The sequence below is a fragment of the Lepidothrix coronata genome, unplaced genomic scaffold, assembly GCF_001604755.1.
Source record: "Lepidothrix coronata isolate B3197 unplaced genomic scaffold, Lepidothrix_coronata-1.0 Scaffold75, whole genome shotgun sequence".
Taxonomy (NCBI): domain Eukaryota; kingdom Metazoa; phylum Chordata; class Aves; order Passeriformes; family Pipridae; genus Lepidothrix; species Lepidothrix coronata.
Genome location: NW_016690255.1, coordinates 3791819 through 3813118, shown reverse-complemented (window position 1 = coordinate 3813118; position 21300 = coordinate 3791819). Strand labels below are relative to the sequence as shown.

The 21300-nt window shown below is 39.5% G+C and overlaps 1 protein-coding gene across 5 annotated transcripts in view; it reads right to left on the bottom strand.

Moving 5' to 3' along the window:
• The window catches only part of DSEL (dermatan sulfate epimerase-like), an 11099-nt gene extending 436 nt beyond the window's left edge, over positions 1–10663 (bottom strand). Inside the window, exons 1-2 of one of the 5 annotated variants that reach the window (XM_017819580.1) lie at positions 10618–10663; positions 1–8989 (exon numbers count right to left, since the gene is read on the bottom strand). The exon at positions 1–8989 is cut by the window's left edge and continues 436 nt beyond it. In XM_017819580.1, coding sequence (XP_017675069.1) covers positions 4381–8031 — 3651 coding nt within the window. In that variant the 5' untranslated portion in view covers positions 8032–8989; positions 10618–10663 and the 3' untranslated portion in view covers positions 1–4380. Of the gene's footprint in view, positions 8990–9074; positions 9273–9660; positions 9708–10617 lie in introns of those variants that run through there. The other 4 variants (XM_017819579.1, XM_017819583.1, XM_017819578.1 and 1 more) reach the window with 4 other exon arrangements.
• Between the last annotated feature and the right edge of the window lie 10637 nt (positions 10664–21300).

Here is a 21300-nt window from a genome sequence, read left to right as displayed (position 1 = left end):
TTCTCTTATAGACAACTGTGAATGAAATCAGACTGTCCTTGTTTTCCTCCGTCACATATAACTCTTGGCATATTGTCAGCTCAAAAGATGTATAGTTTAATTTAAAACAGTATCATTTCAGCAACATGAAATAGCACTTTCCCATTATTAAGTATTTTCTGAGACGGCAAGAGATTACCCATCCACATCCTTTATGAGAATAGTGTTGATCACATATCAGCAAATTTCTCTTCACTGAAGAAAATCAAAGTCCTGACATTTGAAAATTGTACTTTGTAGATTATTTTGATTATCTGTTTGTTTCTACACCTCCTTTTGTGAGCGTATAAATTTATCAGACAGCCTACAGGTACTTTTGATTAGAATATAGAGCAATTTTATTTTTTTACATTATTAAAATACATTTGTTTTTGTCATCAAATAACAAGAATGGTAATCTTTCATGATCATTTGAGGTATTTACTTCATTTAATTTCTTCTGTTTTGGAATAGTCAAGCTAACTAGTTGATAATAGTTTGATGACAGTAGATGATAGTATTTTGTTCCTGTTGAAATCGATAGCACAACTTTAACTGAGATCAGCATGGTATCATTCCACTTATGTTCCAAATCTGAGCAGCTCTCAGTTTACAGTTTTGACTCATAACTCAGAATCAATAATATTCCACAATATGGAAATATGGAATTTGAGACTGTGTCTCCAGACAGACTCTTCACTTGGAAGACAGCCCATCCATTATGCAATTTAAACAAAGGTTTCAGTCTGAACCGAAGCTAAAGAGGAGTCTAGAGAAAGGAATGAAAGCTCATGTTGCTCTGATCACTCTGATCACAGAACAGTTAAGATCCAGTACTCATCCTCTTGAAGAAAATTTGTGTAAATAAAAAGAAATAATTTTGATAAATTACTAAGTCACCTAAAGAAATATCACAGTTTCTAATTACAAAACATTACAACATATGGAACCCAGCATATGGGCCACTCGCAAGAGGGGTAACTTTTTTAACTTATAGAAATATTGAGATCACATGTTCTTATCCTTAATCTTGAACTATACACTTTAAATGTTTTTAGGAAATGCAGTATTATATTCCAGTTAATGTATGTTTATGTTCATCAAATAAATAGTGTCTCTAATAATGGAAATAACTGACTGTAGGATAGACAGAAGTCTGCTAGTAGTCATACCATTTGTTCAACAGCAAGTGAAACAAATAAAAAAAAAATTCTGACCCATGACTGCAGCTTTACAAATCAGTTAACAAAAACTTTATAGAACTGGAAAAGAAATTTTTGTTTAAATTCCATTTTAACACTATCAGAATGGTATTACACCATGAGTTGTGCTATATATTTTACATAATTGAGGATCTTGTACAGAAATTAAACTCCAGATCTGGCAAATTAACTGTTCAAACATAAATTTGATGAGGACTGCATGCCAACTGTGTGTTAAGAGGGTGAAAGGGACAAATCTGACCATGATATTGCAGCTCATCTACACAGATGTTGCTCTAGCAAAAAGCCTATTGGGAGCAATAGAGGCATTTAGATGTACTCAGAGACTATAGATTTAAGCTATTTGATAGAACTCTGAATGCCAAGACCTATGTGCGTCTCCCCAGGGCCAATGTCACTTAGTTACAAAGCAAGTAAATAACTGACATATTTTCCTTGGTGTTTATTTTTCTTATGCTTCCAAATATGATTCAGAGATAAGCATTTAAATTAAGCCTGCCTTTTTAAAAAAATACATCAAAATCTTAGCTGTGTCATAATTGGACAATTCAAACCACAATATAGTACAAATAAGTATCAACATTTAACAGAAGCAGAAAAAGGAAGCAAAGTTAAGATAAAGTACTGAGACTAGTTTTCATGAGCAGACACTTTTCAATACAGTGTACCTAAACAGGCATGCTTTTCAAAAAGGTCAAACAATTCTCAAAGTTTACTGACAGTCTTAAACACTACTATATGGAGAAAGGGGAGGTTAATGTCTGTGTCTATGTGGTGACCATTCCTCCTCTGGATTCTAGTGACAAGAGAATAACTCTATACCCACAAATCTTACCTTCAGTTGCCCTAAAACATCTGAGAGAGCAAAGCCTTTTTATTTGTTCTAGTTTAGAGTGTAAATTGTGGAAATAGAAGGCAAATGCTGAAATTTATTCTATCAAGTACAAACTGAACAGACATCAGTACTTTTTTTTTTAACATACAATCAAAAATGGCTTCAGAGAGAAGTCAATTCAAGAGAACGATACTTGTTTTACTAAAATATCAATGTATATTTACCTGTTTAATATTTCTTTTAACATGACACTCCACCTAGCCAACGGTGAAACACAGGTCTGAAGGGGATAATACAACTACCTCTAGTAAAGGACAGGTAAGTTATTGTAAGTGAGACCACAAATTATCAATAGCTTTATCATGGTAGAGACCTCTTTTCACATATTAATGACTGCCTGAGAAAGAGCTATTTTTATCTAGGTCGTAATGAAATATCCCAATGTGCTCCAAAGGATGTAAAATGTACATATGGGAGGGACAAAACAGTGGAGTAAGACAGGGACATAATACTAAGATTAGAAGAAAAGACAAGAACTTCTATACACTAAAAATTAGCAAGGGTACCTGTAATCTGTACGAAGAAACTCACTGCACTTTTGACATTGCCTAATGTTTACCACCCAAATAAACAGCACTTACACGCATATTTCAATACAATAAGCCAAAGCTCTGATTCCAGCTCCCACAAACCGAAGCATATTTCAGGACAATTCCATTTGTAATGAAAAACAAACGGTAAAGGAAATAGATGTCTCTTTGTGATCTGATTTACACATCTGCAGACATTTACAATATGCATGCATTTCCAGGGAATACTGAGCAAGTTAAACTGGGAAATTTTTTTCTTAACGGACATGCGAAACAAAGAGTGTGACTCAAGAAGAAAATAAGCTGTGACAAATACATGTCTATCCTATCAGGCCTATCTGTTTCCAAACCAAAATCATAGTACAGCATCATGTTAAAGAAACACCAATCATTATAAAAATCAGACAACTTTGGAAATAGTTTACTGCAGGGAAACATCACTCAAATGTGAGGTGGCTTAGGGACAGGTGATTTTCAGATCTCTCCCCTTGCTGAAAGAAGACCTGAGGTTAGCAATGGCTGTCCTTCAGAAATTCATTATACAGACAAGCAAAACATCCCTCAGCAACACAGACCTACAGGTTTATCTGAGGTCTTCTAAATCTCAGACAGCCATTTTATGCAAACATCAGCAATAAGCCATGGCCAATGACATCAAATATTTGCACTGGTCCCAGGGAAATTACGCACAAGAATCACCAGAGAAACGTGTTACAACAAAGAAGGATGGAAGAGTCTCACTCGAAAAGAGAAAATCTATGCAGAACCTCTCAGACAAGAGGTACAGGAAAAAGCAGTGCAAGAAGCCAACATGTTAATAACCTTCAAAATTAGGTTATGTTAAACCAGGTCAAAACTACACAAAATCTTCTCCAAATTTAACTGCTCATTTGGGGAATCTTGCTAGTTTCTTAGATTTTGTCCCATTTCTTTTTCTCCAGATAGTTTACTTCAGGCTCACAAAGGGTACCACATTATCAGGCATGGAGAATTAAGTCTTCTCTTTCATCAAACTTCAAAACCCAGTTTAAGTACCACATCCCTGAGCTGAAGGAACCATATCCTACAATGAGATTTCATATCCACATCAATTTCAATCCCAGGCCTCTCTGCTCAGTCTGTAAATAAGGAACTAGATTTACTCAAATGTTCTGTTTCCTCCTGCTGAAGGGATGCTGAACAACCTTAAATCTTAGCTTGTGTTTATTTTGCTCCACTATAGTGACCAGTGAGACACAGACAGAATGCATCAGTAAACCCGTCCAAGGGCGCCAATTATCACCACTGGGAACAAGACCAGTTTAACAAGTATAATTTCATATAAGCCATCATACAATCATAAAATGATAAGTACTTTCAGGAACTAACCACTTGGGCTGGAATCAGACTGGTGAGCTGGAGGTGAAAAGCTCTCTGTTCTATTACTAATCCCCTGAGCTATAGAGGCCCCAGATGGTAGTTCTGCAAAGGTTCACACAGCTTTTTTTGAAAGGCAGCAAAAGTAGTTACGATTTCTTTTTAAAGAAAAACAAATCAAAACAAAACAAACAAAAAATCCTCCACAGTTTCAAGAACAGTTACTTTTTTCTTAAAATAATCTCTCTGAAAGTAGCAGACTGTACACATTTTACAAGAATAAACAAACTTCTATAGTATTTATCCACAAATTGGGAGTCAGAGATCATTAGTGCAAATTTCTGCTGACCAGCAGCATTTATTCTATAAACTTTGGGTATCCTAAGTGGTCCATCAGTGAATAACAGATATCCTCAATTTGTCTAATCTCTTCACGTGGCATGTTTTTTTTCCAGGCATGAATGCTACTTGGTGAAATTTCCCCTTCATAAGGAAGATAGAAAAGACTGGTGGAGGTGGCAAATAATATTTGGTTTAAGCTAGCAGGAGGAAGAGGAATACCAAGAAAGGCAAAAATTGTTTCAGCCGTCTTCTGAGGAAAGTTCACAATATCTTCAAACTTGATCAGCTGATAATTTGTTGGGAGTAAGTCCCCATTTATTCTCATTGCTGCTGCTGTGTTTGCTAGCCATAAATAGGACAACACTGAAATAGGATTTGAATTAGAATTTGAAAATTCTTTTCTCAGTGGTTCATATTCGGAGGCATAGCCTTCATTTAAACTACATTTTTCTTTACCATTCTCCCCTTTAAACATCGCAGCCAAGTGTTGCGGAACATTTTTCAAGGAGTAAAGGCTTGGCTTATTTTTGTACAACATTGAATAGACCCATGCCCGTGGGTCCCTCACTACATATAAAGCTTTCATTGATGGTCCTAGGATTTCCTGAAAGAAGGGAAGCTTTAATGTCCAGCTCCCACTGCTTAAACTAAGCACAGGTCGTGCATTAGGATAATACATGAGATGTCTTCTCAGTTCCCTGATATATTCAGCATCTTTTTCTTGACTCCCTCTTGCCCTGCTTCTTTGCTCTGACAGGGATTCTCTCTTTCTGGATCTTTTCTTTTTGTCCTTGCTTAATGCAGAATGCTGAGCAATTTTACTTCTGCTAGCTTCATACAAATGAATGTTTTGTAAATGCAACTTTGTATCTCGAACTAGAGACTGGAGCCACCCTTGGATAAGACGAAAATTACCACTCTGAACATCAGAAACCTTCCATTCACATGGATCTGCAAAGGAATCAATTTCAAATTCAGTCTCGGGAATTTCAAGATAGGGTGTAGGTATTCTAATGTATAAAAAGTCACTGGTATTGAAAAACAGCTGTTTTAAAATTTCTGCACCAGAAGTGGGAAGTGAAGTAATGATAACATCTGGCAAAACAACGGGGTTTCCTTCTAATTGTTTGGCTTTATTGCCTTTATCATGTTCTAGCCTTACCATGTCACTGCTCCATTTTGCACAGATGGGCTGAGTACACATGCTCCACACATCCACCAATTCAATAAGCCACAGTGTGACAACCAGTATCAGAATCCAACGCAACATTTTACCAAAGGATATGTAAAATCGCCACTGAAAAGCCAATATAACCAAACTGACACCCAAAATTAACCCTGCGATTATGTTCACTTTGAATCCAAATGGGAAAACCACTCTATTGTTTTTTATCTCTTTTTTCACAGATTCAGTACCGACACCAAACTTGGTCACTTTATTTTCATGAATTACTTTGGCAAAACCACCAAATCCCAAGTAATCGAACCTTGCCTTTAAATTCTGATACTCTGTCACAACAGAGATGGTATTTTCGGTGTGGTTGACACTGAGCGAAATCTGAAATCCAGATTTTGCATTATCTATGAGTCTACAGTCAGAAACATTGACATACGGGCCATAGAAAAGGTAAACAATCCTTGTAAGTGTATTTTTCATTGGAAAGGTAACATTTACAAACTGGGTCCATCGCTTTTTGAATTCAGCTGCTTGTTCAGCCTCCTGTATCCTAGCAACAGGGCTACTCCCACGATGATCAAACCAAAACATCTTGTAGTGGGCATCCCACACATCCATCATAGCTCCATTGTACTTGTTCTTAAACTTATAGGGTATGTACTTAAAATCAATGTCAAGATTATGAAAAAAGGCACTGACAGAATTAACAGGAGAGTCTTCCTCCTTCTCAATATGGTCTACTACTAACAGTGTCTGAGAATTTAAGAGCAGCAAAACGCGATATACGCTTTTCAGTTTCATTGCTGATGTGTAAGCAGATACTGCCTCACCACTCACAAACATCATGTCTCCAGCCTGGGAGGCTGTTATAATTTCTCCAGTTGAGTCTCCAACCTCATCACCAATCCACTTCAGCCATTGGGCACATTCACCAAGCTGTCCTTCCCAAGGCTGGTTGCACTGGCTAGTAGGAGATGGAGCAAAGACCAAGACATTGTTTAGGTGGCTGAGTTTAGGTCCATAAAGAGCCTCAGATACAAACACCTGTCCATTGGGAGCAAAAGTGAAAGAGTTCTGATCAGGATGTTCATGTCCTGGATTGAAACTTCTCCACCCATCAATCCAGGTATAGGGTTGAAAGTGAACGATATCATAGACAGCACGTCCACCGAGTTTTCCAGACTTGAAGGACACAAAGGTGTTTGTCTGACTGTTTGGCAATCCAGCCCCGTAAGTAACAACTCCCCAGTTAGGAAACACATGCATTTTAGCAGTACCATAGTCAGGAGGAGGCTGAGGAGTGATTTCAGCAGCATACCATATAAATTCAGTATGTAATGTGCTCCACCTCTGTGCAGTGGATGGCACCATTGGCCCATCTTTGGGTCTGTGTTTTCTAATCTGTTGTGCCAGCCAGTTGCCGGCTCCATTCTTCATTATAAACTTATCCAAGAAAACCAGTTGGCTCTCAGGACCATAAAACCAGTTGTAATTAGAATCCGCTACGCCCACAGTCCTCTGAAAGCCTGGTAACAGGGTGGCATAGTAAAACCAAAAGTGCATTTTGAGCCAGTTATTCTCCAAGTTGTTAATACCAAAGTGGCGCTGGGCCAGGAAAACATACTGGGTTACTGACTTGGCTGTGTAACTCCCATAAGCTACTCCTTCATCTAGAGACCCATCTACAATATGATTGAGCAGAAACATGGTTTTCTCCATCACATCAACAACAGTGTGTTTCCAAATATTTGCCCGAGATCCTTTGTCCACTCCTGCAACCAAAGCCCCAATAAGCAAAGCAAGCATATTGGTTGCCTGGTGATTATGGAGAAGTTGCTTTCCCCAGGAACGAACCTTGGAGTACTCATACATTTCCTCGCTTACAGACCATATCTTCTCCAGATATTTTTGTCTTCTCTCATTTTCCAGTGAATTATACAAGAAGTCAAAAGCAGTGGCAAATCCTGTTAGAGAGTGACCAAGTGGCACTTCATCTCCAGGTGCATTCTCAACCAACCAGTTTTTGTAGCCAGCCATTCTATCCATATATTCTATGGCAAAATCAAACGCAGCTTTATCTTCGGGGCACAGCAAACAATAAAATGCTAGAGGTGGCAGATTGTTACCATAAATCTCATTCCACTTCGAAGCAAAATCAGCGTACTTGGGTGGAGGTAGATAGTATAAAGGGTTGGAGAGCATAACCATCACGGCACTTCTGATGACTCTAAAGAGATGCAAATGGCTTGTGTGAGCCTTCTGCCTCAGTGCTTGAACATCTTGAGCGTCAAAATACAAGCTTGGATGAAGGACTGTTTTTTTCAGCTTCTGCTCAGCACTAAGGCCTTCAAGTTGCTGTTTTTCATATTGATCTACATTTTCTATGAAAGTCACCCAATCGGAGTAATTGCTTACAGATTCTTCAAAAGCGAAGACATCAAACATCATTAATGCTAGAAATAAAGTATGCCCCGCGAACATCAGAGCCATGATCCATTAGGCAGCTCCTCTTCCCCAGACATGCATTTCCTTACAAAACACAATGTCCAGATATCAAAATTTCATCCAGTTAGTAAAAACTCTAATATCTTAAGGCATATTTTTAAGAGAAAAGATTTAGCGTACACTGTGCATTATAAGAGAGGCTCAGACTACTTGCAATCTGAGATACAACATTGAAATGTCAAGGCTGTTGAAAACTTAAATCTCAGGTGCCTTGTCTGTTCACACTTTTCTCAAACACAATACAACATAAACACTAAAATCAGGTTAAAAATAAAATCTCTAAGATATGAATATAAAACACAGATCAACAATGCACAGTACAGAGTGAAACATTATCTCTTGATAACTTGAAAAACTTCACCTGAAAAAAGGAATCAGTCATAGGTTTGCTTTTTTAAAAAGCTTTCAATCAGGTCAGATTCCACTTTTAGAATTGACAAAAAACCCACTGGTCAAAAAATGATACAATTTATTCAAAACAGTGTGTTATATTTGATAAAATAGGGCATTTACAGCACTTGGAAAACAGACTCCAAAACTGAAATTACCGTCTTCAGTTTTCGCTTTATCTCAATTTCCATACACATTCTTTCCATCTTTCTCTTTTGGGATTCATGGAGGGGCAAGAAGGAAAACAATAATAGAAAAAATCAACATAGATCCTCCATTAGATCCTTTTGATGAAACTGCAGAGCTTTTAACCACTATTCTTCTCTGTTTGTGAAAAGTGCATCTGAATTAACAGTCACAGAGTACTGACATATTTTCAAGTCTTTCATCTCATCTTCAGCTAGTGATGCCCAAATTTGGACTCAATGATTCGAAAAAATCCTTCTCTTTCCATTATGATGCAAAAGGAAAACATGTGAAAAGGCAGAAAGCCAATACTTCCTTGTCAAAAGAGCAGTTTCAGGTTTCCTTCCACTTGGCATGTTGGTTCTTTCTGTGAAAACAGAAACAAAAGTTCTCTGAAGCTGTGCAGGTGTCGGAACATATTTGAAGTACTTTGACTAGCGAAGTGCTCCTACCTTTCTAAGAAAGATGAGTTAATTCACCTTTCCTTTTCCAGAAATTAAAAAATAAATAAATAAATAAAAAAGAGCATTTTCGAAGTTCCACAAAATTCATCCTTGGCATAAGAGCAATTCGGATTCACCTTTTCCTGCGTGAACAAGAGGTCTCAGGGCATCTTTTGCCGTTACGCCACCAGGAGCTTACCCGAGAAAATAAATCTGACCGCACGCCACCAAAATTCAACAAAGCTCAAATTAAAAACAGAATGAAAAACTACACGCGTATACGAACCACGCGAGCGGCCGCGCCGCCGAAAGGACGGCGGCAGGAGGCAGCCCCGCCAGCCCCGGCAGCCCGACCCTCCGCGGCCGCCCCTGGGCCGCCCCCGCGGGCCCCGCACGGAGCCCGCCCGCGCCCCCGCCCGCGGCCACCAGGGGGCGCCCCCCCGCCGCCGCTGCCGCCGCCTCCGCGCCCGCCCCGGGGCCGCACAACTTGCACAAGTTTCGGCGCGGCCCCGCGGGCGCGCCCCGCGCTCCCCGCCCCGACCGGGCACCGCCGGCCCCTCGCTCCCGGCGCCCCCCAGGCGCAACCCCGTCTTACCGCGGCGGGTCCCGGGCGGCTCCCGCGGGGCTTGGCCCCCACCGGCGCGGCCCGGGGCGCGGGGCAAGCCCCGGCCGGGGGCTGCGAGTGGCGGCCGCCGCGCCGGCCCCGCTCGGCTGGGCCGGGCTGAGCTGCGCTGGGCTCCGGCCCGTTCTGCGCCGCCGCTACTTTCCCCTTTCCGGGCTGGCCGCAACTTCGGGTCCGTGCCCTCCGCCGGCGGCTCCCAGGAGTTGATGGAGGGGGAGATGCGGCGCCGGGTGCCCAGCGACGGGCACAGACAGCCAGGCAAACTCGCGGGGATGTCGCTACGGAGGGGCGGGGAGGGAAGGGAGGAGGGAGGGAGGCGGGGAGGCGGCGGCGGGGGTTGGCAGAGCCGCCCCCGGCGGAACGGGGATGTGCCGATCCTCCGCTCTTTGCTCGGTGGCCGGTCCCGCCGCCGCTCCCGGCGGCTCCTCTTCCCTGCGGCTGCGTGAGCCGCCGCTGCTCCCGGCGCCGAGCCCGGCCCCGCTCCCGGCGGCGGATGCCACCGCCGCCCCTGCGCCCAGAGCTCGGCGGGGGCGCCCGGGGGCAGGGCCGAGGCTGGGGGGCCGCGCCCGGGAGGGGCGGAGGCGGCGGGGGGAGGCCAGAGCCCGCGGGGACCCGGTGCAGCGGGTCCCGGCGCGGGGAGCGGCGAGCAGAGGCGGGTATGAGGGAGCTGGTGAAAGAAAAGCTGCCGCGGTGGGACGCCTCCGCGGACCGGCTCCCGCGGCTCCCGGCCGGGGCACTGCCAGGGGTGGGCACGGCGGCGACCCGGGGACCGGCGAGCAGGACAGGGCTGGTCAGGGCGACAGGAGCCGTCGCTCCTGTGGGTGACAACTTTGTGAGCGCGGAGTAACTACCTAACAGTGCCCGTGTCTCAGGAACCACGGGGATGAGCAGCATTTGCTTTTTGGAGCGGTCCCACTTCTTCTTTACTACCTTCCTGCGCAGGCACTTTGTCTTGTGCATTGAAATGATTCTCATTCAGCTTTAGCTGTAGGCTTCTGAAGTAACTATAAAGGCGTAATGAGGTGTAAAATCCTCTGCCCCTCGACTCGGTCACGGTCAGTGATGCGGTGAAGGGCCAGAAGGAAATGGTGGCCTGCCCGCCTGATGCTGAAGTTCACCCGCGAAATCCAAGAGATATAACGCCGTTCTCGTCTTTGAATCACAATTTGGATTGCCGGTGAGGACTTTCAGAGCCTGATTTTGTAACATGATGTGATACCAAGCTGTTCTTTGGTAGTCGAGTGCAGTCTAGAAAAAGAGTGAGAGATTTTGGATATGTTACCACTTACTATATTTATAATCTGTACTTCAGAGAATTTTGGTCATCTCAAAAAGCATAACTTTTTCCCAGCTATAGCTATATCCTTTTTATTTCCCACATACCTAGAAAATACAGTTGCATATTTAAGTATTTCTTAAGCTACTTAATGTGTAACTATCTTGAAATGAATATATGAATATATAAAGGCCATACATTATGGATACTGATTTTGTTACTTTGTACTACAGAGTGCACCTTAGAAGGATTAAATTATTAAATTATGCCTATTTACATCGATGATTAAGGGTGCCTGGAAGCATCCTAATCTTTCAGGTGTGCCCTTTAGACTTGGCTTAAAAGGGAAAAATACTGATTATTGCCTGGATCATACCTTCCCATCAGTAGAAATTTGCATAACGAACAAAGATCAGCACATAATTCCCTGACTGTGAATCTTTTACAATGATGCCTTTTCATACTACTAGGAAAGTTATTCCAGGAGGAGAGCAAAGGGAAATGTAAAGCAACAATAGAGGCCACATTCCCTCTTAAGTCTGTAGAAACTGAGTGGAATACACTACAAATGAAAACCTCCCAAATCTTTTTCCTTCTATTCCCATTGTAGCCATTACATTTTTCCCAAGGCTGGCGCATTCTGGAACATATTAAAGTCTGAGAGAATGACTTCTCCCATAAATTGTCAGGCAATTCAGAATAAGCAGAATATGTGGAGGACTTGTGTTAGAGTAAAGCTCTCCCAAGAGCCCTTCGCACTCCCTGGGACCTGTGGTGAGATCATTAGATATACAGTGTTCAGTTGCAATGTGATATTTCTGGAGAAACATGAAAATGAATTACTGACTGGCCCCATACATTCACAAAGAGTACCATTTTGAAAAAGTCTTACTTCTCAGGCAATGAAAGCATTTGTAAGGCATTTCACTTTTTCTGTGGCAGCTCTTTCACATTATCAGAGATACACTGGCAAAATAGTTCAGGCTGATTTTCTGCTAAGCCAATTGCAAAGCAAGAGTGTCTTTAGCCACCTATGATTTCAAACAGTACAGGCTACTTTCTGTCATTTTCAAGTCATTTTGCTTCAAACACCATCCCCCCCAACCCCCCAAATAAACAACAACAACAAAAAAAAAGCCTAAAGTAAAACAACCTATAGTGCTATAACTAGTATTCATTTATTTTTTCTAGTAGTAGTTTTCAATAGTCAGCAGAGACCCGTGATTACTGAACTCCAACTCAAGAATGAACCCAAAAACTCATGTATACAACTGGTATCAAGGATAAACAATAAAGTGAAGCAAACTTCAAAGGAGTTGGATTAAGGTAATTAGAAATAGTGACTCTGGGTTGTAACCAACTCTTTTGTCTAAAATGAGCCTGAATTACATTGGCATTCTGCTGTTTAAAGAGTGATCACTAAAATCAAAGTCACTTTCAGAATAACTGCTAATTGCAAAAGTAACTATTAAAAGTTACCATTTACTTTTTGTATTTGTAGAAACACTGACCATCTGGAAACAAATTGCATTATATCGCTACATTTTCATACCCTTCATAACTATGAATAGCTGAAAAGCAAGTCTTATGGGCTATCTGCAGGAAAAATGTACTGTAAAATATCTACCAAGATAATGAGTTTTGACTTATGGGAAAGTGACCTCACTGTCACTTCAAATTCTTACTGTAAGAAATCATGGGTCATTGTTGGTGATGTGCTGTGGTGTACTGCTTCAGCGATAGCATTCTGCACCAATATCAAAATCAGCCATCTGAATGATCTTGAAAATAATAGTAGTGTTATTCTGCTTGAGTACAGGCCAAGTGCTAACAGGTGGATGTGAAGAGTAGAATAGTCAGCTGGACTGCAGCAAAATACTTGCCAGTGTCAAGGAGATAATAATTCACAATTTCATACATGAATGAGATACTGCTGTCAAATATGAGACATTGTTTCACATTCACAAAAAGAGCCAGGTATTTAGGAATGATCTGGACTGAGGTAATTAGGTTCTAGTAGTAGTGAACTCTTGAAACTTCTACCTAACTCCTCAAGCAGCAACAATACATAAATTCCTAAGTTTAAAGTAGGGGTTTTATTTCAGAATCATCACAAGTTTGGGGGAGAGTCCTTTAGCACTTAGAAGTCTTTCCATATTGATAGGGCTTGCTTATTTCATGACTCAATCTCTCTATGGACTGAAAGATACACTTTTCTTAATCTAAATCCACTTGAAGACTTAATTGTGAGTTCTTGAAACATACCTCATGCACAGCTCCTTTTACAACAGACAGAAGATATTGAAGGATAGATAATGCAGTGGTGATGAGGATCCACTTTAAAGCAATAACCTATTGGTCAAAAGCAACCACATGAGGATCCACTTTAAAGCAATAACCTATTGGTCAAAAGCAACCACCTTTCACAGAGAAAACACGGTTGCAATGGACTTTTCCACTTTAGAGGATGCTAACCACAATGTCTCAACTCTCACATGACCTAATCTCTTGTCTGTTTCAGCATACAGCATCTCTTTGTTCCAAACTGGGGGCATCGCATGCCCCATTTATGAAATGCCTTTCATTAATGTAACCACACTTAGAAACTTGCACACATAAATGAATTGTATTGGAGGGAAGGAATTAGACCCTCTGCCATGTAAGAATAGCTCACATGTTTTACGATAAACGGGTATTGGAATGAAGCGTGTACCACATTCTCAGAGAACGGAACGTTCCTTCAAATCATGTCCTGCTCTGAATATGATACTGCTTTTTGCAATATTCAAGTTCATTTCCTCTCTGTATAACCCCACCTGACAGGAACACACGCGAACTCCACATTGTTAGCTAGTGAACTACTTTTGGAGGGAAAAATCTGATGGTACAGATGAAAAATTGACAAATAAAGAGAGTGAAAGGTAAAGTATATAATTAATTGATGTCAAAGTTTCTGTCTTTTGGGGGTCAAATGATTTCAGAGGAACCGAAATTCTCCTGTAGAGTACACAGAAAAGAGGAAAAACAGCATGTGGTGATGCTCTTTTATTTTTGTTATATATTACTTATTATTTTATTTATTTTAAGATTTTTTTTAATTTAGGAATTTTAACTAACTAAAAGGTAACAGCAATAAAACACAAAAAAGCAGACAAGAATATCCTGGTTTTATTAAAACTAAAAATTAACATATTGCAAAGACTCTTGTTAGTAAGGTTCTCCATCACTACATGACTAGAGAGGCTGCAAAGTGCTTGGTGTCACTGTCAGCAGAGAAATGTAGGATGGAGCAACTTCCAAAAGTCATGGTGCTGCATTCCCTCCATCTCAGCTGTGAGCTCCTGTCAGCCCCTTTGTGTCTGAGCAGTTGGCGGTCTCATTGCTACATAACTGGTCCTGCAGACTCAACAGGGCAGCACAGTTTTAGGCCAGCTTAAGTAGATTGCTAAACTGCACCTTAAAAATGTCAGCTGCACAGAGGGGTAATTTTAAATCCATTTGTGAGTACCTCAGACACTGCATATGAAGCAAATGGGATTATTTGTACTTTGGTAGCATTTTAATCAAACAGTCTTTGGTGGAAGTTTTGTGTACAATGATGGGATCTCAGGAAGATTCTCAGCAGTTGGTCAGAACAGCATAGGGCCAAGTTCTTAGGGTTTCAAATTCGTTGGAGTAACTTTTGTGCAAGTCTACACTGGAAGATGTTTTTTACCATGAAAACTCATCACCAAGCAACCTGTCCCTTGTTGCCATATTAAGTACAATATGTTGGCAAATTAATCGTAACATAAAACCAAAAGAGTGGAAGAGGAAGGATTCTCTCTTTTCCTTGACCCAGTGTCTTGCAATATAAGAAATTCTTGACATAAAACTCTCCACCCCCAAAGAACACCCAGAAAAACAAACCACCAAGAAAACCCAACACTAAGTCCACCAAGCATTAAGTTTGAACCAGGATACGATACATTCAATGGATTTGAACCAGAGAAGGACTTAATATCAGAATCTTGTGAGGTAGATAAGCTTTATATAATATTGGTGTAAAGAAGGTTTTACCCTTGGACTGCAGGTAAAGGTTACACATGAAGAGCAAATGCATGGAGGCATACCTGTCCTTTGGTTTTAGTATCGAAGTAACAAATTTTGCTAACAAATCCTGTTTATTCTTTTTAGCTGAGGTATTTCAACTGTAGTTTTGTGATCCTAATGTAAACTCCCTGTTGTAATTTCAATGAGGTACATGCTTTTCTAATGTCTTCATAAGGCTTGTATTTGGCCCTGAATCCCAGCACCCAGTCACTGGTGACCTTTCACCAGCATTTATTAATACAGTATTCTTACTTGCTAGCAACCATAAATTAGAATTAGCTTAAAGATTTTTAAATATATTGTCTAGCCCATGAGGAATAGATATAAAAAATGTTCTTACTGGACAAGCAGAACCTACAGAGGCAGCAATTAAATCATAAGACTGGAAATAAAAACTCTTGTGATCTACACCATTGTCTCCAACTTGTATGATTAAGGAGATACTAAATTATACATTATAGGGGAAGAGTACAACTACAAATCTTAACTAAGCATATTTTTTGTAGTTCTATTCATTATACTAATGTACAGGCTTATATTTAGCAGCTTTAGGAGCATTAGAAAACAGGAAAGCTACAGATTACAACCCATATGGGTATGCTCAGGTTGGCAGCAGTGATTAATAGTATCTCCTGGGTTTGCCTTTTGTAACCAAACAATATTTAAGACATATTAAGATGATTTACATCACAAGGAATTCAAACACTGTACTTACTTTAACAAAGCCTACTGCATTAAAAGGAATGTCGTGGACTAACATGTATTAGTTCAGTCATTATCACAGGGAAACAGGCAAGGTCTCAGGTTAAAATGGAATATCTCAGTTTGCAGCACAGCACCCTGAACTGAAATTATACTTAACCCATTCTACCTAAATATGCTAAGTAATTTCCTGTCAATAAAGACCACATTCATCCAGGTCAGTGGGACATCTTAGTTTGCACAGTCCTATTAGATTTAATAAAGTGACTGTGAAGTACCACTTAATGGAAAAGTGTAGTTCTGCAAGAATTGTGACATTAATGAGGGCTCCTTGGATAGGAGCGATCTACCACTCTCGGCATATCTGATTGCCTATTCCCGTCCCCTCCTTTTCCAAGGATGATACAGGTGTGATGAATCAGGTAAGGGAACTGATTTTGCAAAAATCTTACCTGACAAAATGAATATTAGTTTCCAACTAGATAATTTCCTTCAGCTTACTTCACCTGGCATAAGGCAATAATATATATATCTGGAGGTAGGGAGTAGTAAACAACACTTTTAAGTTGTTCTAAGACTATTTTAAGGTAAACAAACTTTTTAAACCTGGTTGAATCGTTCCATGCCTAATTCTGATGTTTTGCTCTACAGTAGGAGAGGTCGTGAATGCCAACTGTATTTAATCATCCTAGGAGACCTGAACAATTTGATGTCAAGCATGTAAAAATGTTGAAAGTATAGGCTATCAAGCCTTTCAAGTACGAGCTCATTGTTGCAAATATTTTTCAACGTTATTGTAAAAAATACATTCTCAAGGACTTGGAGTTACCAGTCAGTTTTAACATTTGCTACGCTAAATGTTAAGGAGCTTGCCACTGGGCTTCTTTTACTCATGTAAGGAAAATGGTGCAGAAATATTAACGTCATAACAATCTACCAGTAAGCTGTAATTGGCTTGTGGTGGATTATAGACAACACAGCAACTCTCTTAAACTAGAATACAGAGTTTGTATTAAATCCCTTTGTATCTCACCTGGATCATTCAAAGTATAAATATTTAGAAGTTTCCACTTTTATTACATTTTTTCCTGCTAATGTATTTTGGCCTGTAGGTTTCTATTTTAAAGTATTGTCTCCGTCTGTACTCTGTTATTCGGAGTACCTTTGTTGTTATTTTTTTTTTAACTTGTAAATGCTTCCAGAGAGACCGATTATGTCTACATAACACTGTGTAGCTCTGCCACAGGTACCCCAGTTAGTTGTAACAAGCTTAGCTAACTGGAATAGATAACATGCTCTATTAATGAAGCTGTTCCTTCTGGGATCTAAGCTGATACATTAAAAATTAGCCTGAATATTACTTCAGGGCAGTGGATGGTTCTTAGCTGACCCATGTTAAAGAGAAGAATCTTTTTAAATTTTGGAGGATAAAGATAAGATGCAAGTTAATCAGTCTGCGGATTAACCTCTCTGTGACACAGAGAGGTCACGCTGCAGGGTTTATATATTAACTGCAAGAGTTATGAAATGATCAAATAGCTGAAACCTGAAGCTCAAAATTTAATGATTTATAAGTTGTACATTATTAACAGTGTTTGTAATTAAAACTGGAAGAGCTTTTCAAAGAATATGATGGATTGTCTGTAATTTGAAGTCTTTAATTAAGACCGAAGGTACCTCTGAAAAGATATTGTCAAATTTGATAATAAAAGAACTACCAGGAGAAATTCAAGGGTCTTAAACTTTATGAATTTTTCATCACATCAGACTTTCTTTTATGGCATTCATTCATCTAGAAAAGTGGAAAAATACAGTGGACATTTATAAAGGTCATATAAATATGGTTTCTTATAATGGCAATTGAATTGCTTTCTGTTCTGCCAACATAACTGGTTTTGGAAACAACTTGAGACCTCTCAGGAGCATAGACAAAAATTAATTTTGCTATTCTAAGCATGGGGGGGAAAGTCTGGAAGAAGACATAGGGAGAAGAAGTAGGGCTGAAATGGGATGACAGAATTTCATGTAACGCTTACTGCCGCTTTTCTCCTGCCCTGGTTCCACAAAGCAGTAACTCCTAGCCCATACAGCCTGATCTTTCTTGAAGTATTAGCCAATCAAAGTGTCTTTCCAGAGATATAGCATAGCTACAGGAAGATAGTTAAACTATGGATATTTTCCTGTCCATTCCAGTTTACTGTCTAGGCAACTGCCTCTACTGCCAATGCCTGGAGTTGGCCCTAACTACACTAGTGATTCATTTATCTGTTTCAGGCTCATTCAGAATCCTGCCTTAGTAACCATTACAAGGGCATCTATAATAATCTGTAGTACAACTTTTAAATCAACAATTCATATATTGCAGAAAGACTTTGTTTTGTTTATGAGGCTTTATGAAGTTAGGAACATCTATACAGAGGTGTTGTATGTCAACTGACAAATATGTTTTTTCCTATAGTCCTATACAAACAATAGATATCCTTGGCGCGCGCGAACAGCATTATTTTGACTCACAGGAATGAAGTATTCACAGAAAGATAAATGCACTCAAATGTACTTTCTAAATAGCACTACTGAAAAGCAGTAAATGTAAGAACAAAAAGTGTTCATCAATTTAACATGAGATGCTTGCCATCATAAATGCTTCAGAGAACACTTCATCAGTTAGCATATTTCTAGCATTTTTCATTTCCAGAAGACATGGCAATTGATGGATCTCTTTTCTATCTAATTGTCAACAAACATGGAGCCTTCAGTTTCAAATATTTTTCCCCTTTGCTTTTCTAACACCCAAAAATGAATCTATCTCCATCTCCAGATCCTTTCTAATACATTTACAATCACAAGAGCAGCAAGCAAACAAATACACAGACAAAGCCAGTCAAAAACCAAGATGAGTTTAATTGCCTGTGCTGAACTATGCCTGTCCCACAAACACAGGATTACTCTGGCAGCCAGGAAGGCAGGAAAGTATCCCTAATAAGCTCTGTAGCCTTCCTTCTTGCTCTCAAATCCACATGATTTTGCAGTATGCCCAGAAAACTATCCAAGCTTCAGCTAGTACAGCTCAGAGCTCATTAGACTTGTGACACATATGCACTGCTGCTGCCTAGAGTTGCAAAGAAATTACTGACAATTGTTCAGAATTTTCCTGACACTTCTCTGTAAAATTAAATGATTTATTGATATCACTGATTGATGGGATCAAAACATTCAAGGTGACACATGAAATCTTTTGAAACTGTGGCAATAACTGAGCAAATTTCTAGTCATTTGTATCCCTATAGTCCTCATCCCCTTGGCAGTTCACTTGTCAGGAGCAAGGTGTCCAACCTTCTCTTAACCGCTGATTCCTTTGCATCCTAATGAATAAGAAAATAAGGAATTTCAGTTTGCTGCTAAATTAGCATGAGTGTTTTGAATATAGTAGAAAATAGCACAAACCTGTTCAAGCAGTTTTTCTATCTTTGTTCTACTACAGAATAAACCTTTTCTTCAGGCTTCAACACATTAGGTTGCCTGGGAACATCAAAGAGGACAAATTAAATAAAAAGATGTATTATCTCCATAATTAGAACACCTATTATTACGAATATTAAAAATCAAAAGACTTGCCTTCAAAATATAAAGCATTGAAACACAGTGAGAGAAAAAGTTTAAAGTATCAGCAGTTACATATTTAATTATGTCAAATGTTATACAATTTAAATATTTCAAAGCAAATTCAGCTTTTGTTTTAAACTGGAAAAGTTTCCTCAAATGGCGGTGTTTTAAAATTTCCTTCTGTGTCTGAAGGCCTGCCCTAAAAAAACCCCAAAAACAAATAGGAGGGGTGCTGAGAGGTATGTTTCCTAAGTCTTCTATCTTAGAATATGTTAAACAGTATACAATAAGAACCTCTTTTTCTCCAGGCTATGGAAGAAGTCTGAATAACCAGTTCAGATACAGGTTACTGGTTTAGATATGTGGGTGTAGATGGAGATGAATCCAGTGTCTAGTGTCCAGTCCAGCATTATCTGAAGTCAAGAAGAATCTATTGTCTACTTTTCAGACATTAAATTAACCCCTTGGTCATGAACAGTAAAGCAAATCTTGTGATATTACACTTTTAGGTGTAGAACATCCTTTGAGAAAATCTGTGTAAAAGATACGAGCTAGTCCATAGCAGTGGGGATTATGTAGTATCATTTGGTGAAACAATGCAGTACATCAGTCATACACTGTGCAATATTTTAAAGGTTTTCTCAACATGCTGCAGCAAATTTATTTTAAAAATGGAACATTAAAAGAAATATCTTGCTATGAAAGTAGCTTGTTTTCATCCTAACAATGACATGAGACTGCAGTCAAAAGAGCAAATATGGTGATGAGGTAATGTATGACTATCATCGTCATTATTTTCAAACAGAGCTTTATTTGGGACTGTGAGATTTGCTATGTCCCCTTCAGTGACAGCTCTATAAACACATATGGGGAAGAGGCAGGAAGAGGAGGAGGGAAAAATGTTGGAACTTATGTACAAACAAAGATTTATGCAGTTAAATTTGTCAGTTGATTGCTTTAAATATAGGACACTTTCGTTCACAAAAGTGTAGGTGGCAAATATGCATTAGCTGTGGATTTTGTTTGACTCAAATTGAGGAGCAAGGGTAAATCCTAGTTCTATCAGCATAAGTGAGAAAACCCAACCAACCAAACAAACAAACCCCAACAAAACCCCATCTTTCTTCATAAGCAGGTTTCTCTTAGGATTGCTTTTCAAGTTGAGTGCCACTGAGTGAAGGAAAAGTGAGTTAGTGTACTCTTCTAAAACCAGAAGCATCTGAACCACAAATACTCAACAAAATATTGTTATTAATTACACTGTCTTTTCCAATCAGCTCTCTGAAGAGCACTTTTACATTTGTTATTCTAAAATCCAACCAAAGGGCAAAAGCAGACAGTTTGCTATAATGTGCTAAAGGTGAATTTCAATGGCTTTCCTGAAGAGGAGCTTGTTTCCACTTGTGATATCCACTTAGCTGGAGACCTTGGTATCACAGGAACTTTGTCTTAGTAAGCATTTACTAACTATACTGCAGTTTTATAGTGGACTTTGAAGCTTACTAATTTAACACAGTGATTAATCAAATTCAGTCTGTTACTGAAATGATGAGTGAATTTCCAGAGGGTTTGTACTATGTGGAAATAAGGGCACAAAGCCAAGTTCCTTTCTTCCTGAAGAGGGATACGGTTGAGAGATAGCCTTTCTCTAGCCTTCATAGCAAATCCACCAACAGATATTGAAGAAATCGTCAGAAATTTTATAAATATTTTTGCACACCATTGTTTTCTTCCATTACAATTAAAATAATGAAAGATATGTCTAAATATGTAAATCAGATTTAGAATTTTTTATGTCTATTTTTTCCCCCTACATTTTACTTTAGAACTAAATGTGTCCTGCTGTTCCAAAATGACTTTTGAAGTATCCCAGATAAAGTATGTTCGTACAACAACATAAAGAGATTATAATAATCATTTTCAAGAAAACAAAGTCAACA